At 44.0% G+C, this 27192-nt stretch overlaps 1 protein-coding gene across 5 annotated transcripts; it reads left to right on the forward strand.

Annotated features, from left to right (window-relative positions):
- Positions 1 to 7033: 7033 nt before the first annotated feature.
- On the forward strand, positions 7034 to 22871 carry LOC135247168 (uncharacterized). Of its 5 annotated transcripts, none has more exons than XM_064320449.1 (9): positions 7210 to 7370; positions 7460 to 7518; positions 7852 to 7915; positions 8028 to 8182; positions 8515 to 8573; positions 11166 to 11252; positions 12488 to 12581; positions 13940 to 14257; positions 21181 to 22871. In XM_064320449.1, coding segments are annotated over exons 1-9 (1287 nt in total). In that variant the 5' UTR covers positions 7210 to 7368; the 3' UTR covers positions 21630 to 22871. The 5 variants fall into 5 exon arrangements, with proteins under 5 accessions (XP_064176523.1, XP_064176524.1, XP_064176519.1 ...); XM_064320450.1 differs by having other exon boundaries at positions 13940 to 14206; XM_064320452.1 differs by lacking the exon at positions 11166 to 11252.
- Positions 22872 to 27192: the final 4321 nt, after the last annotated feature.

Consider the following 27192-nt stretch of genomic DNA (forward strand, 5'->3'; position numbering starts at 1 on the left):
CTATGTAAAATACCAAAAATAGTGTGAAATTTCTCTAAATAATGGCGTGTGGTAAAAATGGTTGTAGTATCTGGAGTATTTTAAAAGGGTTCTGTAGTTACGATTGTTGTCACTGATTATTTTTCCTCCCTGACAGTTAATTTTCTGCCCCATCCCTCATCTTCATAGAAGTGCAAGAGAGTGTGTGTGTGTGTTTGGTTTCGTGCGTGTGTTTGGGCACATCTGTGTGTGTGCGCAGATGCGCACCTGGACTACACGTCTCTGCCCCTGTACCGGACATTTTATGACTACCCTGTACCGACCCTTTATTCCGGGCCATCATCACCGCTGTGCCTCCTATTTATACTATGTATAATCACCACTGAGGCCACTGGTTAGGCAGTATTTATATTACCTATATTCTTATAGTTCTTATAATTACACATACTGCATTATTTATATTTATCACTGTTTTTATTGTGCTTTTATTCCATTTTTGTTTCGAGACTGTGTTGTATTTTGTGTTAGCACCTTGGACAGTGAGGAACGACATTTCGTTCCTGTACACTGTATGTGGGAATGACAATTAAACTTGAAACTTGTTTGTGCGCGTTTCTGCGCATTTTTTGTGGGCGCACGCATGCGCATCTGTGTGTACGTGTGCGTGTATGCATGTAAGCGTGCGTTTGTGCGTATGCGCATCTCTGTGTGTGCGTGTGCATGTATGCGTGTAAGCGTGCGTTTCTGAGGGATTGGTTATGCTGGCTCAGTGAGGGATTGCTAGAATGTAGACATTTAGCAGAAACTTGTCCAGAGCAACTTCAACACACGACCTACATTTTTTATATATACTGCCTTCCAGAATTATTTTTACACTTGATAAAAGTGAAACAAAAACAAAGAAGGCTCTATAAATAAGCAAGCAATGAGCTATATGTATAACATGTTTAAAAAGGGGGGTATTTTCTTCAAAATAATAATAATAATAATAATTATATATATATAATTATTATTATTATTATTATTTTGAAGAAAATATCCCCCTTTTTAAACATGTTATACACATAGCTCATTGAGCTCATTGCTTGCTTATTTATAGAGCCTTCTTTGTTCACTTTTATCAAGTGTAAAAATAATTCTGGAAGGGAGTATATATAAAAAATGTACACCCTTATAATTTTTAATCCATCAAAATCTACATCTTTTTTCAGGTTGGCAAATTCCATGATCACTAAAATTAACTCACCAAACAGAATTTCTGAAAGAAGTGTGCCCTTTTTGTTGAAGCTAAGGACGAATGTGGATTGATTACAGACCTGTCACGGTACGGGTAGAGGGGACCCAAACGCAGAGGGGGAAAAAAAAAAAAAAAAAAAAACACGAACTCAAAAGGGAAAATTAACAAAGATTTTACTCACAAAAAGGGCAAACAACCAGGGAACAGACAAGGGCACGAAGGCCAAAACAAACTCAAAAAATATCGAAATAAAACAGAAAACAAGTCGAACTCACAAACACGGGCAGGGCAGAACACGGACAGGGCAGAACACGGGAAGGCAGAGCACAAGGAAAGGTCAAACAAAACACAGGCAGGTAGATATGGTGAAACAAACAGATGTCGGAAACAAACACAAACAATATCTAATGAAACAACAGGAACTCAAAAACACAGGCAGGACAGAGTACAAGTAAGTGGAACAAACACAAACAGGTCACAAACACAGGCAGGTACAAAGGGTCTAAAACATACGCAAGTTGGGAACAAACACAAGCAGGCAGGTACATGTACATCAGGTAACAAACACAGGCAGGTACATACAGTTTTCAAACAGATTTCAGGAACAAACACAAGAAGGCAGGTACAAGAAAGTCAGGAGACAAACACAAGTCAGAACAAACGCAACTCGGGGACAAACACAAGTGAGAACAAACGCAGGCAGGTAAATAAGGTTTGCAAACAGAGATAGGAAACAAACACAAGGAACCAGCACCCGAGTCAAGGGAACAGAGAACTTAAATAGACAAGGGGTAACAAGACACAGGTGAACTCAAAACAATCAAACCAAAAAAGGAGGGGATAACAAGACACAGGTGAACTCAAAAAACAATCAAACCAGAAGGAGGGGAAAAGACACAGGTGGGAACAATGATGGGATAACGAGACAATGAAACAATCATACAATTAACAGGGGGGGAGCAGGACACAAAACAGAAGTGCCGCCATCTGGCGGCCCAACAGGGGAAACACAGACAGGAACACCGGAACATGACAGTACCCCCCCCCCAAGGGACGGCTCCTGACGTCCCAGGAGGCCGACCCGGGGAGGGAGTCAACAGAGGGTGGGGGCTGGAGACAGGACAAGACAAGAACAGGGACAGAACACGGGAACAGGACTCTGACAGGAACAGGGACTGGAGCAGGAACAAGACTGGACAGGACAAGACTCAGGGCTGGGCTGGACAGGACAGGAACAAGACAAGAACAAGACTCGGGGCTGGAGGGGAACTCGGGGCTGGACGGGAACTCGGGGCAGAAACAGGACTGGACAGGAACAGGACGGGACTCGGGGCTGGAACGGGACGCAGGACTCGGGACTGGAACGGGACGCAGGACTCGGGACTGGACTCGGACGGGGGAACAGGACTCGGGACTGGACTCGGACGGGGGAACAAGACTCGGGACTGGACTCGGACGGGGGAACAGGACTCGGGACTGGACTCGGACGGGGGAACAGGACTCGGGACTGGGCAGGACCCGGGCAACACGGGGAGACTCAGGGCTGGGCAGGACCCGGGCGACACGGGGAGACTCAGGGCTGGGCAGGACTCGGGCGACACGGGGAGACTCAGGGCTGGGCAGGACTCGGGGAAACTCAGGGCCCGCACATCGGGCGACACGGGGAAATTCAGGGCCCGCACATCGGGCGACACGGGGGAAACTCAGGGCCCGCACATCGGGCGACACGGGGGAAACTCAGGGCCCGCACATCGGGCGACACGGGGGAGACTCAGGGCCCGCACATCGGGCGACACGGGGGAGACTCAGGGCCCGCACATCGGGCGACACGGGGGAGACTCAGGGCCCGCACATCGGGCGACACGGGGGAGACTCAGGGCCCGCACATCGGGCGACACGGGGAAATTCAGGGCCCGCACTCCGGGCGACATGGGGAAATTCAGGGCCCGCACTCCGGGCGACACAGGGAAATTCAGGGCCCGCACTCCGGCGACACGGGGACTCAGGAAACCAGGGGGGACTCAGGAAACCAGGGGGGACTTTAACAGGGGCAAGGCAGACATACAGGACAGGACTGAGACGGGGCACGACAACACTGGACTGGGTTGGACAAGACTGAGGGGGAAACAGACTGCCAGATACTGGCACAATCGGGAGACCTACAAGGACAGACACAGGGACAAGCAGGCGGGGAGGCACACAGCAACACCGACAGACACACAAAGGGACAGGCAGACAGGGAAGGCGAGGGGGGAGCCCAACAACTGACATAGGGACTGACACACAGGCAAACAAGACAAAACACACGCGGACTGGCACACTGACAGACAGGCAGACAGGCGGGCAAACACGTTGGCCGATGGGCTGACGGCTTGGGGGGCAGACAAACAGGCCAACAAACTGGCTGACACACATACGGGTAGACCAACAGACAAACAGGCGGGCAGACAATTAGACAGGGGGGCCGGGGAACACACGAACACACGGTTGGGAGGACGAACACCAAAGGGAGAATGGACACCAGGGGGAGCGACGAGACCGGGGGAGGGACGACCACTGGGGGGAGCGACGAGACCGGGGGAGGGACGACCACTGGGGGGAGGACGGACTCCGGGGAAGAGACGACCACTGGGGGGAGCGACGACACCAGGGGAAGGACGAGCGCCAGGGGAAGCACGAACGCCAGGGGGCAAGGTGTGAACACTAGGGGGAGCGAGAACACTAGGGGAAGAACGGACACTGGGGGGCGTGAGAACACTAGGGAAAGCACGAACGCTAGGGGGAGCGTGAACACCAGGGGGAGCGCGAGCGCCAGGGGAAGCACGAACGCCAGGGGGCAAGGTGTGAACACTAGGGGGAGCGAGAACACTAGGGGAAGAACGGACACTGGGGGGCGTGAGAACACTAGGGGAAGCACGAACACCAAGGGGAGCAAGAACGCCAGGGGAAGCACGAACGCCAGGGGGAGCACGAACGCCAGGGGGCAAGGCAGGTGGCTTAGCCTGCGGGGCGGCCAGAGCAGTCTGCGGCGGCCCCTGCGGGACAACAGATGGGACCGTTGTCCTCTCCGGGGCTCTGGACGGCTCCGGAGGCCCCCCCGGGACTCGAGGCGGCTGCGGAGGCCCCCCTGGGGCTTGAGGCGGCTCCGGAGGCCCCCCCGGGGCTCGAGGCACAAGTAAAGCCCGAAACTTGGGTGTAGCAGGCAGCCTCCGCGGAAGGGTCAGAGCAGGCGGGACCTCCGGGGCTGGAGGCGGCTCTGGGGGCCTCTCCGGGGCTCGAGGCGGCTCTGGGGGCCTCTCCGGGGCTCGAGGCGGCTCTGGGGGCCTCTCCGGGGCTCGAGGCGGCTCTGGGGGCCTCTCCGGGGCTCGAGGCGGCTCTGGGGGCCTCTCCGGGGCTCGAGGCGGCTCTGGGGGCCTCTCCGGGGCTCGAGGCGGCTCTGGGGGCCTCTCCGGGGCTCGAGGCGGATCTGGGAGCCTCTCCGGGGCTCCAGGTGGCTCTGGGGGCCCCTCCGGAACTTGGGGCAGAGCAGGCCGTGAAGGCCGCTCCGGGACTTGAGGCAGAGCAGGCCGTGAAGGCCGCTCCGGGACTTGAGGCAGAGCAGGCCGTGAAGGCCGCTCCGGGACTTGAGGCAGAGCAGGCCGTGAAGGCCGCTCCGGGACTTGAGGCAGAGCAGGCCGTGAAGGCCGCTCCGGCACTCGGGGCAGAGCAGGCCGTGAAGGCCGCTCCGGCACTCGGGGCAGAGCAGGCCGTGAAGGTCCCTCCGGCACTCGGGGCAGAGCAGGCCGTGAAGGTCCCTCCGGCACTCGGGGCAGAGCAGGCCGTGAAGGTCCCTCCGGCACTCGGGGCAGAGCAGGCCGTGAAGGTCCCTCCGGCACTCGGGGCAGAGCAGGCCGTGAAGGTCCCTCCGGCACTCGGGGCAGAGCAGGCCGTGAAGGTCCCTCCGGCACTCGGGGCAGAGCAGGCCGTGAAGGTCCCTCCGGCACTCGGGGCAGAGCAGGCCGTGAAGGCCCCTCCGGGACTTGGGGTGGAGCAGGCGACAGGAACACAGACCACAGCTGTAGGGAACCCGGCTGGGCAGCCGGACGGGACCGGCGGGACCCCCGCAGGCCGGACCCCGGAAAAATGGCAAGCCGAGACCCCTCAAAAGGGTCAGGATCCGCCTGCTGATCAGCTGGAGGTCCGGCCGACCGGGAGGCAGCCCGACCACGGCGCCTCCGCGACCGCCCGCCCCGGGCACTGTGAGGCTCAAGCTCCCACCACCCCGATGGCATGTTTAAACAATAAAAAAAAATAAAAAAATAAAAATAAAAAAAATAAAAAAAATAAAAAAACACTCTGCTGGGTCCCACACTGTCTGGTTCCTTCTGTCACGGTACGGGTAGAGGGGACCCAAACGCAGAGGGGGAAAAAAAGAAAAAAAAAAAACACGAACTCAAAAGGGAAAATTAACAAAGATTTTACTCACAAAAAGGGCAAACAACCAGGGAACAGACAAGGGCACGAAGGCCAAAACAAACTCAAAAAATATCGAAATAAAACAGAAAACAAGTCGAACTCACAAACACGGGCAGGGCAGAACACGGACAGGGCAGAACACGGGAAGGCAGAGCACAAGGAAAGGTCAAACAAAACACAGGCAGGTAGATATGGTGAAACAAACAGATGTCGGAAACAAACACAAACAATATCTAATGAAACAACAGGAACTCAAAAACACAGGCAGGACAGAGTACAAGTAAGTGGAACAAACACAAACAGGTCACAAACACAGGCAGGTACAAAGGGTCTAAAACATACGCAAGTTGGGAACAAACACAAGCAGGCAGGTACATGTACATCAGGTAACAAACACAGGCAGGTACATACAGTTTTCAAACAGATTTCAGGAACAAACACAAGAAGGCAGGTACAAGAAAGTCAGGAGACAAACACAAGTCAGAACAAACGCAACTCGGGGACAAACACAAGTGAGAACAAACGCAGGCAGGTAAATAAGGTTTGCAAACAGAGATAGGAAACAAACACAAGGAACCAGCACCCGAGTCAAGGGAACAGAGAACTTAAATAGACAAGGGGTAACAAGACACAGGTGAACTCAAAACAATCAAACCAAAAAAGGAGGGGATAACAAGACACAGGTGAACTCAAAAAACAATCAAACCAGAAGGAGGGGAAAAGACACAGGTGGGAACAATGATGGGATAACGAGACAATGAAACAATCATACAATTAACAGGGGGGGAGCAGGACACAAAACAGAAGTGCCGCCATCTGGCGGCCCAACAGGGGAAACACAGACAGGAACACCGGAACATGACAAGACCAAAGTCTTCAAATCTAACATGAGCCGCGATCTCAATATCAACAGGCTTCTGGGAAGGATTGCCAGAAATTAGCTTCTAATTAGGGCAATAAAAACATAAGCCTTGAGTTGCCAAACAGCATTTGGTACCTGTAGTCTTACGGTCAGATAAGAGCAAAATTCAGCTTTTGACCACGCAGTATCGCATTTGGGTTAGAAGGATCCTTTAAGAATTCTGCATGGCGACATGCCCTCCGATTCAATTAAACACATCGCCAGATTTACGGCATATGAAAGGACTCAATATGTAATTTGTAACTATTTAGCTTTTATATTTACCTGACACGTGCATTCTGTGTTGCCCTACTAGTTAGCCTATCTTCAACACAATAGGATGCTTGCAAACAATAAGGGTTATAACCTAAATGTATTGCCGCGTTTAATGTCCACAAAAACCAACAGAGCCTGTGTGAAAAACTAGAGAAGGATATATGATTAAGTTGTTCCTGGCAATAGAAAGAAACATTCAGCATGCACTACCATGGGAAAATGTCCTGTTTGTTCAAATGTTTTTTTTAACCTAACACAGAGATTCTGACGAATTGTCGTTTCACTCATCTTACTTTTTTAACTGAGTGAAAAGGGTGGTCAATATTTTAATTGAAAGGTGTAGCTAATTGTCTAATTACTCGGTCTGATTTTAGAATCAGAGGGTTTGCAGAGCATACGCCCAATATCAGTATTAGTAGGTCTAATGTGTTGCGAAATGATATCGACAGCTGAATGTTTTGTTTCGTTTCGCTCATATCGCTTTCTCACAGAGGGACAGTAGTTCAACTATTCTCTGAAAATGTACATATGCTAATTTTCTGTGGGTTTATATATTAAATAAATACGTCCTCGTAATACGCGCTCCACTAATGCAATCTGTACATTTGCAGGTTTGCCTCCGCGTTTATTCTCTCATTACTGATATCACTGCAGCTTTCTTCTTCTTTGGGTGAGTACATATTTGTTTGTTTATTTATTTAATTGTTTATTTTTGCATGACTCGTTTACATGAACCAGTTTCAGTGAATCACAGTGGAGGTACTATTAGAATTATATTTTAATTTACAGCTGTAGTGGAGTGAATCAGCTGGTGTTGGTAACGCGTCAGGGAAATGTCATTTTGGCTTTAAATTGCTGTGGCTTGAATGGCCTTATGCATGTGTAGCCAATAGGTAACGTTTACCTTTTGTTTTTAAAATTCATTATTGGGTTTGTCCATTCAGTTAGGCCTATAGACCTGAATGTATAGTCACACGAATGCATCCAACTTTGCCATTTTCAGGAAGCTGCAGCAGTCCTGTCTTCTCTGTCTGTTGGGTTCTAAACGTCAGCGCCTCCGCGAAGAGGTATTAAGTTCAGAATATCAGAACCTTTGGTTCATAACTTCTCAAAGCACATTTACTTGAAACCTATGCACCTCGTTGTTTGCACGGTGACATTGTTCTCAATCCTTGTCAGACCAGATACCAAGATATGGCTGGACAGCAATGAACTTACACCCATAGGAAGTAAAGGCAAAATGGTGTCGTTGATGGTAACGACACTGGATGTGCATACATTACGCGCGGAATATGACGGAATCTCCTATGTGTGGAACTTTTCAGTTGTTTCCGGTAAGTGTGAAATTCAGTTGTTCACACGTTTGTGACTTTGACTTTGAAGCTGAATTGGAGAAGAAAACGGAAATCCATAATTGTAAATTGGATTTATAAGTGTATCGCTGTTTTGGCGATGCTTTTTAGGTCCATGTACAATCAGTGTACGTTTTGGCCAATCTCTTTCCGTTTCAAGAACATAATTTTTTGTTAAACATATAATTACAGAAACGGGAAGCTAATTAACCGTTTACAAATGTATGATTGACACTTCAGTCCTCCAATTCCTGCTTTTGGGGGGGGGGGGGTGGTGTAGATGGATCCAATGCTGTACATGCTTTTCTCATCAGATTCCATCAATGTGAGCAGTGCGCACAGAACTGCGTATCTCCCCCCCAGCGGAAGTGGGGTGAGTGTTACTGATGTTTCAATCTAGCTGATGACTGTTGTCATGGTCAATAATAGAAACTGCTAGACATATGTTTTCCAAAATATGGTCCATTGCCTCGGTCTTGTGACAGATTGATGGCTCTCTGAAATTATGCTGCAGGCAACTTAATTTGAACAACTACTTCTATAAAGATGGGAACTGGACTTGTAACCCAAATGTTACTGGTTCAATTCCCAGGTAGGGCGCTGCTGTTATACTCTTGAGCAAAGTGCTTGATGTGAATTGCTTCAGTATATATTCAGCTGAAAAAATGTATGCTGATTTTTAAAAGCATTTTGCTATGAATAAATATGCTGTAGAGCAGTGCTGCTCAAACTTGGCCCTCAGGACCCTCTGTATGCTGGTTTCTGTTCCAACCTAAATTGCTCCGTAATGTGCTCTAAAGACCAATATGTCTCAATATATCAATCAACGTTCAGACGGGTGAGAAATTAAAATGAAACACCTGAATGGAGTGAGTGAGTGGAGAAATTTAACAAATGCAGATGTTTCCATGCAGGTGTACTGCATGATACAATTAAGCAATTAACATCCGATCATGCTCTGTGGCATGTGTAAAAAATCTGAGTAGGCCCAGCTGACCCTGATTTTGGGTCGTAATGGCAAGAAGAAAGGATCTAAGTGACTTTGAAAGAGGGTTCATTATTGGGTCATGGATGGCATGAGCTTCAGTCACAATGACCTTCCAGCTGGTTAGTGTTTCAATAGGAACAGTTACTAAAGTGACATCTGCATTTAGATCTGTGGTAAAAACCACAGTAAATAGGGTCAGAAATTGTGGTCGAAAGTACACATTCAGTGACCATGATGCTCATGCATCAGTGCAGTATGTGAGGAAAAAGGGAGGGCAACTTTTCCTCCAGTGACTGAGAATGTCAATGCAGGATGTGATGAGACTGTGTCAGCAAGAACAGTCCGTCGACAACTACATAGAGAGGGATATTGTAGTAGGGTTTCTGTGCATAAACCCCTCATTGTGATACGGTCAGAAAAGTCATCCTTCACCATATTCTCCACATGTGATTTAGATTTATATATTTTTTATTGAGCTTGCAAAGGTCAATAGATACAAATTCACAATACAATTGTGCAGTTTCCTTTGTTTTCCTAACCCCCACTGGCCACCCCCCACCCCATGGTGCACCCCTAGCTCAAAGTAAGCTAGGTACACAAGTAAAAGTATATTAAAGGTAGTGATACACTGGCCAACCCTTCAGGCAACACTTTTTGGCAACGCTGAGCAAGCGGACGTCCCAACACGCCTGCGCTGACCGCCTAGCGATCCCTCGCCCAGACAGATTGCACTTTATACTTTTCCTTCCCTCTCTCTCAATCTCCACCAGCAGGCACAACACCCCATCATGTCGCCCAAAAAGTTGACCAGAGCATTGCCTTCACAACAGTGAACATCTTCAGCAACTTAATACTTTAACTGTGAACCATGACAAAAGGGTATAAAATAAATACAATTTTTCAAAGAGTTAAATGGTTTTGACAGTTTGACAGTAGCAAAATGATGCCATAACCCATTGCAATTTGCACTAGAAAACCAAACACTGCCATATACCGCCACACCGCGAAAAACAAGAAAAACATTGTGACCCAGCATATCAACCATTAGTCCCTAAAGCTGCCCTTCTTGCCATAAAATCTATATGCGGTTCCCATATTTTCAAAAAGTCCTGACTCCTACATTTTATGTTGTAGCCAATTTTGTCTAATGGAATGTAGCTAGAGATTTCATTTAACCAATGCGATACTGTAGAAGGGTAATCCGATTTCCAGTGGATTGTAATGCACTTCCTTGCAGCGATCAAAGCAAGGTCAATGTTTTTTGTGAAGCTCATTCCAAGGGTCCATGTTGCTTGTGCCAAGAAGACACAAGCGAGGAGATTTTGGGATCTAAATGTCTAAACATAGTGCTATAATGTCAATTACTGAATTCCAAAATGTTGACAGCAGATTACAGGACCCAAACATATGATAAAAGTTGCCTTTTTGTTTTTTGCAATGCCAGCAAAGAAAGGACATTGCAGTACTCATTTTATGAAGAAAAAAAAAAGACCAGTCCTCTTTTCTTATATCCATCTCTAAATCCTTTTCCCATTTACATCTCATAACATCTGTGCTTGTAAACAAGCATTTTAACAGGGATTTATATACTTTAGAAATAAATCTAGTAATTTTAACATCCTTATTGATGAGACATTCTATTTTGGATGGTTTGGGTTCCTTAAGAGTGCCTTGACTTGTCTGTGCCATATGACGAATTTGGAAAAACCTGAGTAAGTGAGTGGAAGGTAGATTGTATTAATTGCAACTGATTAAAGGAGATGATAAATCTTTTTGATAATGGTATATTTATTTCCCTTATGTCCTTGTCGTACCACGGCTTGAATGTGTGGATGAGAAATTGGGGTTTCTCCATATGGGAGTATAGGGGGAGAGGCGTTCACTGTAACCCATAAGTTTATGGGAGCTCTTCCATATTTAACTATTAACGATAGTAGGGTTCTTGGTAATTTTTTAACCTCCTGTAAACCAATATAGGGCAGGTATTTCAACTTGTATGGAAGAATGCCACGGGACTCCACTCTCCATGCACTTAATGAGCTGAAAAACCATTGCTTGACCTGGGTAAGTTGAGCTGAGAGAAAGTAGAGTTTGAGGTTTGGCAAGTTTAGAACACCAGCATTATATATGGGAGCTGTAATAAGTTTTTAAACAAATAAAGGAATTTGAGTAAAGCAGACATTTTAATAATGTTAGTTCTACCCATAAAAGAGATAAAAGAGGAAGTTAGTTCATTCTTTTCAGATTGCTTGTAACTTTATCAATTAGTTGGGATAGTTAAATAAGCAGTCTTCTATATTACTGGGAATGTATTGCCCAAGTACTTCATATAAGTCTGGAGACCATTTAAAATTGAACTTGCCTTTAAAGAATCAGAATTAAATTTGGAAATTGGCATGATCTCGATCTTGGACCAGTTGATTTTGTAACCAGATAAGATCGCCAAATGGTCATTATTGTAACAAGTGTTGGAATTGAATGTAAGGGGTCTTGTAAGTAAAGTAAAATGTCATCTGCGTACAGAGAAAGAACATGACTTTCACCTCCAATCTTAATACCTTGCATATGGTCATGTGATCTTATAGTGGCCAGGAGCTCAATAGCAAGAGCAAATAATAATGGAGAGAATGGACTGCCTTGTTATATTCTCCACAAGTGGGTGAGTGCATGTGTGGGGTATGCCAAGAGAACAGTAAGGGCCTATATGCATGACCCCAAAAATGAGGGCGTCCAGTGTCTCTCTTATGCTGTGGGGTGCAATTTCATGGTATGGTCTGGGTCCACTTGTCCCCTAAGAGGGAACGATCACTGCAAATCAATACAAAGTTATTTTGATCACCTTTATCCTATGATGAAACATTTCTATCCTGATGGGAGTGGTCTCTTCCAGGATGACAGTGTCCCCATCCACCGAGCTCGAGGGGTCACTGAACGGTTTGATGAGTATGAAAATGATGTGAATCAGATGGTATGGCCTTTGCAGTCACCAGATCTCAGCTGGTGAATGTGGGGCTTTATTTTGACACAGGAGAAACCAGAATGTTTAGCACTGTGGACCCTCTCATGGTTTGTGCTTTTGAATTGGAGCCATTTCAAATTTCTCATTTCAAGATGTTTGAATGAACATGGAAACTATTGAAAAGTAAAACTGCAAAGTTTAGTGCTGTCGTCACTTTTCTCAAGTGCCTGTTTTCCCTTTTGCAGTCTAACAGAAGCGAGTTGATAATGTGGTTAATCGGACCCCTAAATTCTCCATTAGAATGGCTAATTGGGAATCTTCAATTTCTCTTTCACAACAGGAAGCTCTCAAGGCATTTCAGCCAAATGAAGTGTTTCCCTGTGAAAACGACACTCATTATCTCTACCAAAAGGAGGACTTTATCATTGCACTTGGTATGCCTCTCTCTTTACATTTATGGACATCAACAGAAACTGAACTTGATCAGATAAGGTTTTCAAAGATCTGAAAATTTTAACATATTCCAAATAGTTTGCATTGCAACAGCATTTAAATCTAACATTCTGAAAATTATTTTTTTTATTCACTTTTCTGCCAGAATGTTCCTCTGTTTTACTACAATTACATTTTAGCAGTTTTACTGCTATTTCCAAGAGATTTAAATGGTGAAATGATGTCCCCATATAAGGAAATTGAGGGTGTTCACTTGGTAGAGTCATAAAGCTCCTTCACAAACGTACAAGTTTAGGGATATTTGTGATTTATAAATAAAATCTGCATGTGTGATTTAAAACGTCATTCATTTCTAAGCAAATTGCACAATTTGTGCAAATGGTTGTACAATATAATTAAATCCACGCAAACTCTATGCATCAGGCCCCAGAACTTCTTTTTCCTTTGAATATGTAATTTACCAGAATATTTCTATTTTTACTAAGAATATAATTTCAGGGTATTAAATTAATTTCTGTGCCAAATACATGGGGCTTTTTGCACATAACTTCAAAGCTTAGAATCAGTTTGTTAAATGGTCCACATCAGTGTATAAAGCAGTTTAATTGGATAGCTACATACATACTGATAATTAAATTGTTTCCATATGGATAATTGAAATGATCACTATACAAATTAAGAAAGTTTCTTTTTATTTATTTACAAGTTTAACAGTTATCGGAATGTGTATATCTTTTGTTTGAATGCAGTTTAACAGGTGTTATACTGTATCAGAAAACCAATATTGCTATGATAAATACTAATGAATTTGACGTTAATTCAACATTTAACTTAAAAGCTTAGATTCAGGTTGCTGTTTAGATGTGTAATAGATGGAGTGATAGGTTCCATTAGGTCATAATTCAATATGACCTAATGAAACCTACTACTATAGGTATATTGATAATTATTAGTTGTTGGTGTGGGCAGTTTTTCTGTGTAAAGTTGAAGTAACTGTAAATTTGGCTTTAATCCGTGACTTTATGTGCAACGCAACAGAGTGTCCCTGTATCACTCTACATATTAAATATAATATCAGAATGCTTTTGTATATTTGATGAATAATTTGTTAGCTGTGTATGACGCCTGAAAAATGAACATTGCCTCATTTCAGGTTTCCAGAATTCTAGCATAATCTTTTTATGGCTTAATAGATTAGATGTTGGCTTACTGTTCTCCATTAACAGTAGCTTGTCTATGGAAACTGGTGTCTTTGAAGGCTCCATCAGCAGTGCAGCTTGGCATAAATGACCTCCTGGGTTACAATGCCAGTTTCTCAAGCACACCCTGCTCTCCCCAGGCCACACCCACCGCTTTCCACTGAGGGCGGAGTCTCGGGGTGCCTCCACGCTATTGGTCTCCTGGCGAGGGAGCCCCCATGTCCCCCCCGACCCCCTGCACAGAGTGGCGCTGTACCGGCCGGACCTGGACGGCCTGGCGGTCCTGTGCAACGAGACCACGCGCAGGGGGCACTACCGATTCGCTGGCCTGGACGGCTGCCGGAGCTACGTGGCGTGTGTGGAGATGGCGCTCGGCCCCGCGGTCCTGTGCCTCACCGCGCTCACCGGTAAGAGTGCGTCTGCCCCCCCCCCAGTCCTGTGCCTCACCGCGCTGACCGGTAAGAGTGCGTCTGCCCCACCCCCCACCCCCCCCACGGTCCTGTGCCTCACGGTCACTGCGCTGGCAAGTAAGAGTGCATCATTTATGCCATTATGAATTAAAAATAAACTGTCAAACACTGTTTTCTGAAAAATTGTCTAAACAGGTTTGACCACCCTAGGGATATGCATCATCGAACACTGGCAGCAGGTTGAGAACTGGGAATCGAAAAGACCTTTTCACCGTAGTTTATGTAAAAATACACCCATTTGTAAAACTAAAATGCTTACCACACTGCAGACATGATCTTGGTGAAGCCTAGATAATGAGCACTACACTACATACCTCATTATTCATATCTCCTCAAGCGATAGATGGCCTAATGTAACAGTCTTCATCAATTTTTTTGACAGACTGCCCGATTTACGCCTCAAATTACTCATTTACGAAACAAAAGGAACCAGCAGGGTGAACGGAGATATCCAAATTAAATTCATTTAAGATCCTTCTTGCAAATCTTTGAGCATATAGAACATACAAAATGTTTCTATGGGTTTTTACGTGAATATGTGGTCGTTTAACATTTAAAAGACCGTGTTTTTATTACTTCCGTTACTTCCCACAACAACCTTCATGCATATTATGAAACAATAGGCTATGTTGCAAAACTATTTTCTTGAAATAAAGTACACAGCTGGATCAGTTCCAACAGTTGTATTTCTGAAGTATAGTGTTTTTGTAATATAGGCAATAAGAGATTCATTACCCTTTGAAATAATTGCACACGTGAAAACACATTGCTTTATTTGACCACTGCCCAGTGGCAGAGCTTGAGTATTAGGACAGGGGGTGCGGAGCCAGTTTAGGGGGCCCCATGACCCGATTATTTCAGAAATATCGCTGTGACTGAAGGAATGCGCACCTGTATCTGCATATCACACTTTGTTACAGAAATCTAGCTCATAGGCTCTGACCACAGTAATCGCGCAGCAAGGCTGTATCACAAACACGGTTAGGCTAACAAAAAACATTTCTGACGCACCAAATTATAGGTATCACCCTATGGGGGCTCAACCAGTTAGAAAAAAGATGCAGCCAAAACTGCTCATTTGCGATGGAAATGTCAAAGTTATACCACAAGGAGGTTCTCCCGAGCTACTAGAATAGTATGCTACAGCCAGCAACATTCTGTCACGCGTGTCTTAATTACAGTGGATAAATTAGACTTGATAGTTAATACTTGTTTATGATCGTTAATACATGCCAGCTAGCTTACTAATAAAAACATTTCTCATTGTTTGAGTTGGGTGAATGTATGGATGTTAAACAAACAAACTCAATAATATATGCTAAGGCTGCATTCACACTAGATCAGGCAATGCAGGAAAAACGGCAGTCCTCCCATTCATTTGAATCGGGGTAGTGCACTTAGGCTGCGGGGTGGGGACCGCATTGGGTGCCGAAAAAAAACGTAGCGGCCTGGGGGAAGAAGTAGAACCAGAATCAACTTTTGCCGTAACGCAACCCGACGTCACGCTGCGGTGGCCAATCACGTAAGTTTAAATTACCATGTAGCATTCCGCTGTTTACTGAGCCACTGTCGGATGAATTACTGACGGAATTCATTTCCTAAGATTTGATTTTATGATCGTCAGCATGATTTGACAGTGCCGGGTAATGGGACAAGTACCGAAACAATAGCTACTAGCTAAATACTAATTCTGAACTTCGGAATTAAGCTGTATAAAAAAAGATTCGCTATTTAGCAGTTCTTGCATGCTAGTTTATTGTACCTAGCACTATGGAGTTCATGGACCAAACGATGATACTCTCCCAGTTGTGTCCTCGCTTGGTTTATTTTGTGTACCCAGCTTCGACGTCTGGCTTGCAATCTATGCTGCAAAATAACGATAGCAAGCATTTGTTTGAGTTAGTAGACAGGAAATGGGGGGGGGGGTAAAGTTCACAACATGACATCATGCAAATGGGCCATGTAGTGACACGCCCACACCTCCGCACAACCCTGCGGGAAGGTGCCGCATTGCCTGATCTGGTGTGAATGCAGCGTAAGTCTGACTGAATGACTAAAACGTTTTTAGGACTGTTTACTGGTGTTTGGCTTGTCTTCACATCCCCACTGCCTGACAATAGCCAGGTGCTGATACGGAATGCGGATGTGCGAATGTGTCGGACTCTCCTCTGGCAGGCTATTTAGCAACTGAACCCTCAAACACCAAACATTATAAATATAAACTATATTCACACTGTAGGATACAGTGCTATTGAGGATAAATTGAAAATAAGTTTGCACAAGCCAGTATATCTGACCAAAAAGGATTTTGATGGCGTTGAAACAGCAGCAACCACAGACAGCGCGATGAAATTTGCTCCAATGAAATTACAAAGGGCTACAAACAGCAGCTCAGACGCACGTCAGAGGAGAGGGCGAGACATTCGCACCTGACCGTCACCAAAACCTGCATTTTAAAATCATTGCACACTTTGACCTCTGTCAGTAAAAACCGTTAATCAATACCTATTTTTATTCAACCCATAATGGTGTCAGGTTTCACGTTCCCCTCGCTTGCTTGTAGCTGGTGTCTCTCGTCTGAGCACATCTTTGCTGGTCTCTCTCAAAGATGCCTCGAAAGAAATAATTTTTCCCCATATGAAAATGTTATAAACAATAATTGTTTATTTCAATAATTCAGTCATTTCAATAATTGTCCATTTCCCTATTTGGTAAACGAGGAACTAGATGCTGACAGGAGAGACACAACTACGAGCAATTTGCCAATTTAAAACAATTCATTTTGCATTAAAAACTAACACAAAACCCAATAGCAAAAGCCTACTATACAGACTAATCTGGTGTGTGCTTATAATAAATGCATGTGATAAATGCTGTTTCTTTTCCATGAATCATTCGGTATAGGATTGAATTGCGCGTATACAATCCTCAAATGACGACTGTAGCAGCAGTGAACAAAAATATAATTACATTACATTACATTACATTACATTCATTTAGCAGACGCTTTTATCCAAAGCGACGTACAAAAGTGCATTTTCATGATCGTAGACAACTGCTGAACACGGGTTCAGTGAGGTACAATTACTTATTTTGTAAAGCTATTTCTAGCCGAGAACAAAGAACACTATCCTGGTCTAACATCTGCAAAGCCAAACTAGGCAGAAGAATAAGCTAGAGTATTAGGACAAATACAATTTACCAAGAAGTGCAGGGATGGGGCAACATGTAACAAGTGACAGGAAAAAAGGGTTTTTTTTTTTTTTTTTTTTTTTTTTTTTTTTAATATATATATATATATACACACAGCGTGGTGGTGGTTATTCTAGGTATAGTCTGAAGAGATGAGTCTTCAGGCCACGGCGGAAGATGGATAGTGAGGGGGAGGTTCGGAGAGGGACGGGGAGTTCGTTCCACCACTGGGGAGCTAGGGTGGAGAAGCTCTGTGATCCCTTTGGGCGGGTGGGAGGGGTTGCAAGACGCCCTGCTGCCGCAGAGCGGAGTGGTCGAGCAGGCACATAGAATTGAGTCATGTCCTGCAAGTAGATAGGGGCTGTCCTGTTGGCGGCAGTGTAGGCAAGGGTCAGGGCTTTGAATCGGATCCTGGCAGCGACCGGTAGCCAGTGAAGTGATCGCAGCAGGGGAGTGACGTGGGAGAATTTGGGGAGGTTGTAGATGAGTCGGGCAGCGGAATTCTGAATCATCTGTAGTGGCTGTATGGCACAAGCTGGCAGGTTTGCAAGGAGAGAGTTGCAATAATCAAGGCGAGAGGTCACCGTAGCCTGGACGAGCAGCTGGGTGGAGTGCGTCGTCAGGTATGGTCGAATCCTCCTGATGTTGTATAGGAGGAATCTGCAGGACCGTGATGTTGCCTTGATGTGCTCCTTGAGGTCCAGCTGGTCATCCAGGACCACCCCCAGGCTCTTTGCAGAGTGAGAGGCAGTCACTGTGGTGCCATCAACCGTGATTGAGAGTTCACGAAGCAAGGAGGTCTTGTACGGGAAGAAGAGCAGCTCAGTTTTGTTGAGGTTGAGCTTCAGATGGTGGCTGGCCATCCAAGTGGAGATGTCAGCCAGGCAGGAAGAGATCTTATCATTGATCTGTGTGGCCGAGGGGGGGAAAGAAAAGTAGAGTTGTGTGTCATCTGCATAACAATGATAGGAAAAACCATGTGAATTAATGACTGAACCAAGAGATCTGGTGTATAAGGAGAACAGCAGAGGACCCAGTACAGATCCCTGCGGCACTCCCGTGACAAGTGGATGAGAGAAGCACCGTGTTATATTTATGCCTTACGTTTATACCGACTCTCCCCTACATCCTAAGTGACACTAATGTGTATGACGTTGGACTGTGTTCAAAACCCTGACTACTGTTAAGTTTCACAGTCTGACCACAAAGTTTGTTGAATAACTGTTTGTATACGTACATTCCACTCAAATACACACAAAAATGTTATGGGTAACAAGGATGTTCCTATTTTCAGCTTGTCTTTAAAATGTATTTTTCATACCAATTTTCATGCTTCTATCCACCACGTGACATTTTGTTCACTTAATTCTCCTTGCTAAATAGCCATTGTTATTAGTATCTTGTGCTTTCTACATTATGTGCATTATGGGCAGCACTGTTATCCATAGCCACTTCCAAGTACTGTACATTTGCACAGTAGATTCATATGAGCACCAGTAGATTCATATGAGCACCAGTAGATTTGTAAGAGAACCTTTAGATTCATATGAGCACCTTTAGACTCATATGAGCACCAGCCGATTCATATGAGCACCAGTAGATTTGTAAGAGAACCTTTAGATTCATATGAGAACCAGTAGATTTGTAAGAGAACCTTTAGGTTTATATGAACACCGGTAGATTCATAAGAGAGCCTTTAGAGTCATATGTGAACCAGCAGATTCAGATGTGCACCAGCAGGTATATATGTGCACCATTAGATTCATATGAGCGCCAGTAGATTTGTAAGAGAACCTTTAGATTCATATGAGAACCAGTAGATTTGTAAGAGAACCTTTAGATTCATATGAGCACCATTAGATTCATTTGAGAACCATTAGATTCATATGAGCACCAGTAGATTCATATGAGCACCAGTAGATTTGTAAGAGAACCTTTAGATTCATATGAGAACCAGTAGATTTGTAAGAGAACCTTTAGATTCATATGAGCACCATTAGATTCATTTGAGAACCATTTGATTCATATGAGCACTTTTAGATTCATATGTGAACCAGCAGATTCATATGAGCACCAGTAGATTTGTAAGAGAACCATTAGATTTATATGAGCATGTTTAGATTCATATGAGCACCAGTAGATTTTTAAGAGAACCATTAGATTCATATGAGCACCAGTAGATTCATATGAGCACCATTAGATTCATATGAGCACCGGTAGATTCGTAAGAGAGCCTTTAGATTCAAATGTGAGCCATTGGATTCATATGAGCACCAGTAGATTCATATGAGCACCAGTCGATTCGTAAGAGAGCCTTTAGTTTCAAATGTGTACCAGCAGGTATATATGTGCACCAGTAGATTCATATGAGTACCAGTAAATTCATATGAGCACCTTTATATTCATATGAGCACCATTGGATTCATTTGAGCACCATTCGATTCATATGAGCACCAGTAGATTCATATGAGCACCAGTAAATTTGTAAGAGAACCTTTAGGTTCATATGAGCACCAGTAGATTCGTATGAGCACCAGTAGATTTGTGTGAGCACCAGCAGGTATATGTGAGTAGATTCATGTAAGAAACCCCTCAGATACTCCATACGGCATGTGGAGGTCACCAACTGTAAGAAACCCGTCCGCAAACCAAACAGTGGAAGTATCTGTGTGGTGAAGGAACGTATGTAGTCTTGCTGGAATGAGATTAATTTCATGTAATCTTGATTATCTGACTCCAAAATAGTGTTTTCACCTTTCCTCTGGTGCTAACAAATATGCATGGCCAGAGGAAACTGCTTTCCACCAGTAGTGTGTCTCTATACTGATCGCTGTCTAAAACTTGGTAGAGGCAGACATGTCTCTGGCTTGTGTAGCCTGCATAAATACAATTGAGTATGAACAGGTACAACACTAGTGTATAGGCCAGTAACTACGAGGTGCTGGTATCCTCAGTTCTATGTGTATGTTAGGACCTTAAGCTGCTAGGTGTACAGTGGCAAGAGTCAACGAAGAATGGCAGGTTAAAATGAATGCAGTTTATTGTTCAGTGTGTCCAGTAATATTAACGATATACAATGGTGCAAAATGTGAGTGGTGAAATGGCTATACACATTTGCATATGCGCAGGAGACGAGTTTAGACGAGTCTCCCTGAACCATTGCACCTTTCCCCATATATACAGAAAGATCAAAGCAAAACACCAAGTCATGAAATAAAGACACAATCCGGACCAAACAGTACAGATCAATGATCCTGCTTGTGCTATCTCTGTAAGCTTATCACACCGGGTTAACCTTGGTATCTGGCTGGCCACTGACCCATTTGTATCAAGATCTTTAGTCAGCACCCCACCACCAAAGACACCAACTTGTTTCCCATGTTATCAGGTTTCTACTGTAACGATACAAAACTTGATCACATTATATTATGGAGAACCTAAGGTTCACATAATGCTGATCCAGTAGGGTATTTTGCTACTTAGCACTGTATCTATCTAATTTGCTGACTCCCTTCTTTTGGAGGTCTGATAAGTAGCACACTTCTGTGAACTGCCCTATTGCCATATGAGCACCAGCAGGTTCATTAGCATTGTTCAATTACTGTAGCCGAACATAGGCTCATGGGTTAGCCTGTTTGTGTGAATGATCACATTGTAAAGCTTGGCTGTGCTGGTGCGTGCTCAGAGTGCCGTGTTAAGTTCCCTGTGTGAATGCCCAGATCCTGACGTGCCCAGGAACTTCAGGGTGACCGCTTGGGACAGCAACAGCGTGACCGTGGGATGGGACTGCCCCCCGAGCGACCCCGCCTCGGGCCTCACCGGCTTCCTGCTCACGGTCTTCCACGTGGACGGCTCTGGCCACGTCCTGGAGGAGAGGAGCTTCAGACACACGCTGGGCAGCCCGGTGTTCACCGTGGGCAGCTTGCCTCCCTGTAGCAGGGTGCAGCTGGGGCTTCAGGTGGTGTGCCAGTCTGTGGGCCAGTCTACGGGCCAGTCTGTGGGCCAGTCTGTGGGCCAGTCTACGGGCCAGTCCCGCCTCAGCAGGATGGTCCTCAGCGATGGAAACTCTGGTATAGCTACAGAGCGCCTGTGTCTGGCACCCACACCATATGACCAAAAGTATCTGGACACCCCTTGTTCTGGGACTGTTCTTCATGGTTTGGGCTAGGCCCAGTGACAGCAAATCTTAATGCTACAGCATACAATCACATTCTGGATGATTCTATGCTTTCCCAACGGTTTGAGAATGGTGTGGATGAACTTGACTGGCCTGCACAGAAACCTGACTGCAAGTCCATCCAACACCTTTGGGATTGGAAAGCCAACTGTGAGCCAGACCTAATGGCCCAATCAGTGCAAATCCCTGCAGCAGTGCTCTGGTATCTTGAATAGGGCCTTCCCAGAAGAGTGGAAGTTGTTATAGCAACAAAGCGTGGGCCAACTCCATATTAACATCAATTATTTTGGATAAGATGTTGAATGTCAGGTGTCCACATACTTTTGGCCATGTATTGGTTGTGTGGTGTACAATACAGTGCAGGCCAAAAGTATTAGGCCATCTGTGGGTTTAAAAAATAATAATAATTTTTTGAAAAAAACTTTAGGTAGAGCGGAATTCAGTTAATTTATGGACATTTATTGAATAAGGAACCAAAGTACAGACATTTTCAATTTCTACCTACAATAACAACAACGAGTTTTACTTAAAACAACTTTTAAAACACAACTTTTCTCAAAATAACCTCCTTTGGCTTTAATTACAGTTAAAGAAATTATTGGAGGTCTGTCTAATCTTTTTGGAGGCAGAGGAGTAAAATTGTTAAATTGACTGAAATCTTATCGATGCGTTTTTTTTAAACCACAGGTAGCCTAATACCATTTGGCTTGTAGTGTAAGTGAATTTGGCACTAAAGTTGTAAGAAATATGGCAAAGGAGGAGCAAGTTAGGCTTAGATTTGCAGAGCCAAGTAAATATACTGTGTGTATATATATATATATATTATTATATATATTATATATATAATATATTGCCTTTACCAAACTTTCTTGGTCCAGTATGGATGGTGCTTGGCCCACTGGAGTCTTTTCTTGTTAATAGGGAGCAGCAAGGGCTTTTTTGCAGATACACAACATTTTAGGCCAGCAGATCATAGCCACTGTTTCACTGGAAAAACTGGTGTGTCTCTTGTTGCATTGAGCTTTTCCTGTAGTTGTGGTGCAGTTTTACTTTGCTATTAACTTTAACAGTTTATTTTGCTATTTCTTGGTCTTCTGGTAAAATAGCTGCCCATCAGCTGGACCCTGCCGTGCATGTACTGAACACTGCACCTGGAAATCTTAAGCTTCTTTGCAATTTCTTACTGGGAATAACCTTTTTGCCACAATATGTTTACTTGGCCTGCACATCTAAGCCTAACTCCTCCTCCTTTGCCTGCCAGTGAGATGAGCAGGAAACCACGTCAGGGCAGCATTCTCAATGCCCACCCATTCTGTAAGGCGGTCAATTAAACCATAACAACCATATCAAAGACAGCACTGAGATCTATAAAACCGGTACTGAGCAAGCACCGTTATCTGCGTTTAAATGGAAATTGTTAGTTACTTTGTGAAGAGCCGTTTTGGTATTATGCATTGCGTGAAAGTCAGCTTGGAATTTTGTAAATAGAATATTAGTAATTATAAAAGTCAATAACTGCTTTGACAACACCTTTTCAAATACCTTCTAAAGAAATGGAAACTTTGAGATTGGCCTGTAATTGTTTAGGACAGTGGAATCTAAATTAGGTTTCTTCAAAAGAGGCTGAACAATGGACCTCTGATATTAACAGAATTTGGAACTCTGATATTAACAATCTTATTGACAAAGAAAGTCAAACTTTTCACACAACAGATGACTTCAGATTGCATTTTGATTACGGATTGACAATGCTATCGATGGTATTGGAAAGGACTCTTGGGTTGTGGCTATTTTCAGATATCAGATTGGAGAATTACTTTGGTCTCGCATCTTACCTGTAGTATTAAAATTTTAGCATAAGATCCTTCAAAAGACTATAATGAACTTGACGCTCAGCCTTTCTACAATCCCTTTTTAAGGGGTGTATATAATTATTGATCCAGGATGTATTCCTAGAGTAAGATTTAGGGCTATTTTCTGGAATCAGTGTTGGATGGGCGCAGTCAACGGTGTGACATGGTGTACCGGGTGCGGCTTGTGACTGTTGGTATTTTCGGGACCAGAGACGAGCAGTGCACAGTGTAAAGTGCATAACACACCTGCCAACACAGCGGGTTATACTGAATGTACTATCAGTGGGTGTGGTGCAGCTACATTATTGGCCAGTTTTAATTTCCTATTGTAGGAGCCATTATGTTGGTTTATAGTAATTATAAGAACCCCAAAAAACTATTGTGGCATTTATTTATTCTGTTCTACATTTAAGTTGAAGTTATAATGGAATTTATTATGCATTTGTTATTTATTGTTTAGTGTGCATTAATTATTTTATGAGTGTGTCCCTCTATAGGTGAAGGGGGAATAAATTATATTTAAGATGGTGTGGTGACGCGGGCCGGCGGGAGTAGACGGGTGCGAGCGGAAACGGTCATTGACCGTGTTTTGCACCACCAAAGGGGACCTGTGGAAACAAAAACAATATTAAATTGACTTTAATATTGTTTTTGTTTATTATTGCAGTTTTATGTTCATTTAATTTGTAAATAAATTCAACAAGAGCAAAAACAATAATACGTTTTTATTTCAATTACAACACGCGTCAGACCACTGCACCCAACTCCCAGTGAAGTGGATAAAAGTGGGAAAACGTTTTCTGGAACATAGGAAACAAAAGGACAGAAACTGAACCTATTTTTACCACTATATTTAGTCAATGACCCGGCTCTGGATCATTTCGATGTGGATTATTGAAATAACTTGGAGAGGCTGCTTTTCGCGGGATGCATCAAACAAAGGAGAGCGTCTCGGCGGAGGTATGTGTTTCAAAGCTAAATAATTTTACGGAACATGGAATGATATGAACATAACTGGAATTGAAATGAACTACATTTTACAAGGTTTATTTTGAATGTATGGACACAAATAATAGGGTGCTTTTGAATCAGCGCAACAAACTTAAGGCTTTGAAATTGGAATACAAGCAGTGTTTGAATGGACTACGCTAATTGAAGGAAATTAATTTTTGTTTCTACTGGAAAAGAAATAGAAATTCTTTTTGAGGAGCAGAATGGCTGACTCCGACACAGAAGTAAATGCAGGCCTACCTGAGAAGGATTTAAATGAAGCCACAGGGCGAGTGCGTTCCTCTAGATCGGGAAAAATGTCGCATTTAACGCGAAGAATGAATATTGTTAATTCTCTCATGGCTGACGATGAGTATGTTGATGAAGTTAAGGGAAACTTGGCGAAATTCAATGACATGCTTAATGAATTCAAAGGTCTTCATGTATCATACATTCAAATGTTGAATGAAGAGGATAAAAAGGAGGATTTAAAAGGCTGGTACGAACCGAGAATTGCACAAATTAACGCCTTTCTTATAAATGTGATTAAGTGGATATCTGCCATCGAAAATCCTGATCCTCACAGTACGGTTCCTAACGTTCCTGTTTCCTCTTCTGAATTTAATTCAAGTGTTCGTCTAAATGATGAGGATCAACTGTCAGTTATTTCCTCTATCAGAAGTGACAGGTCCTGCAGATCTAGTAGATCAAAATCAAGTGCCTCATTCACAGCTTCAGCGCGAATTTGCGCAGAAGCAGAGCGCGCGGCTCTGTTGGCCAAGGCTGCTGCGTTGCAAGAGAAGCACGCTCTAGAAAAACAGCAAGAGCAACTTGATCAGCAAAAGGAAGAAATTAGGAAAAGAAGAGAGACGCTAGAGATTCAAACTGAATTGGCAGCCAACACAGCGAAATTAACTACCTCAAAAATGCCGAAACTTCTGTTGATGAGAATTGTATAGCAAATGAAATACAATCAGATGAATGGATCTCTTCAGAGTGAAAAGAAAAGAAATCAAGTCTAGTCATGACACAAAGTCTCAAACAAGAGCCCAGAGCAAAATGATGTGTGACCAAATACAAGCTTTTAAGACTACACTTGGAAGACAGTCAATAAGTTTGGATGATCTGTTGAAAGCAGAAAGGGCCATCATTGTGTTCTGCCAAAGACAGAGATATTCAGATGAAATGGAAAAGTTAGAGAAAACATCCTCTACTGGAAAGGCCTTCAACAGACAAAGTAGCATCTACAAGCTTGATCCAGTGCTAGAGGATGGAGTTTTACGAGTAGGAGGGAGATTGAACAAGTCAGCAATGTCTGATGAGGCCAAGCGACCAATGATTCTGCCAAAGGATCATCACATTTCCACTCTTGTGCTTCGTCATATACATGAACACCTTGGGAACGGCGGCAGAAATCACATCCTCTCACAACTCCGGCAAAAGTACTGGATTGTTAATGCCAACTCCGCTACTCGTAGGGTAATATCCAGATGTGTTGTGTGCAGACGCATAAGAGGCAAGATGGGGGACCAAAAGATGGCAGTCTTCCCAAGGAGAGACTAAAAGCTGATCTTCCACCATTCAGCAATGTTGGACTAGACTACTTTGAGCCTTTTGACGTAAAAAGAGGAAGAAGTCACGTGAAAAGGTATGGAGTAAATTTTAGCCATACACCTTGAAATGGCTCACTCGATGGACACTGACTCTTGTATTAACGCCTTGAGAAGGTTTGTGTGTAGGAGAGGTCAAGTCACACACATCCGATCTGACAATGGGACCAACCTGGTTGGTGCAAAAAATGAGCTGCAAAAGGCCATCTCTGATTGGAACCACAATGAGATCCAGAAAGAAACGCTTCAGAAAGGAGTTTAATGGAGTTTTAATCCTCCTGCAGCTTCACATCACGGTGGAGTTTGGGAAAGACTTATCCGCATGGTGCGACAAATTCTTTATTCCATCCTGAAAGAACAAGAACTCGATGACGAAAGTCTTGAAACTCTACTGTGTGAAGCCATCTTAATTAAACAGCTGCCCTATTACCACTGTTACAGAGGATGAAAAAGACCTTGAGGCGCTGACTCCGAACCACATTCTCCTTTTAAAGACTCATCCTGCTTTCCCACCTGGATTGTTCCAGAAGTCTGACTTGTACATTAAACGACAGAAGAGACAGAAATGGTTTACTGTAAAAAGAGGATTCCAGAGAGGGGATGTCGTAATGGTGGTCGACAGCACAGCTCCTCATGGATCCTGGCCTCTTGGAAAGGTACTCGAAGTCCAGCCTGACTCTAAAGGACTAACAAGAGCTGTTACACTCAAGACTAAGACTGGAGTCTTGGAAAGACCAGTGACAAAGCTCTGCCTGCTTCTTGAAGGCTCAGAGGTCACTGAATGAAGATTGACCTGCTTGGCAAGACATAAAGATAAGTACCACATTGTACATTCACTCTCATTTCTTGATTTTTCTTTAATGTTTAGAATACATGAATGGCTCCTTATATAGCATTTCTGTTTGTAATTGTTGCATAGACACACAATTAGGGGCCGGTGTGTAGGAGCCATTAATTTATGTTGGTTTATAATAAGAACCCCAAAAAGGTATTATGAAGGAATTATTTATTTATTCTGTTCTACATTTAAGTTGAAATTATAATGGAATTTATCATGTATTTGTTATTCATTGTTTAGTGTGCATTAGTTATTTTATGAGT

The sequence above is a fragment of the Anguilla rostrata genome, unplaced genomic scaffold (genome assembly GCF_018555375.3).
Source record: "Anguilla rostrata isolate EN2019 unplaced genomic scaffold, ASM1855537v3 scaf1108, whole genome shotgun sequence".
Taxonomy (NCBI): domain Eukaryota; kingdom Metazoa; phylum Chordata; class Actinopteri; order Anguilliformes; family Anguillidae; genus Anguilla; species Anguilla rostrata.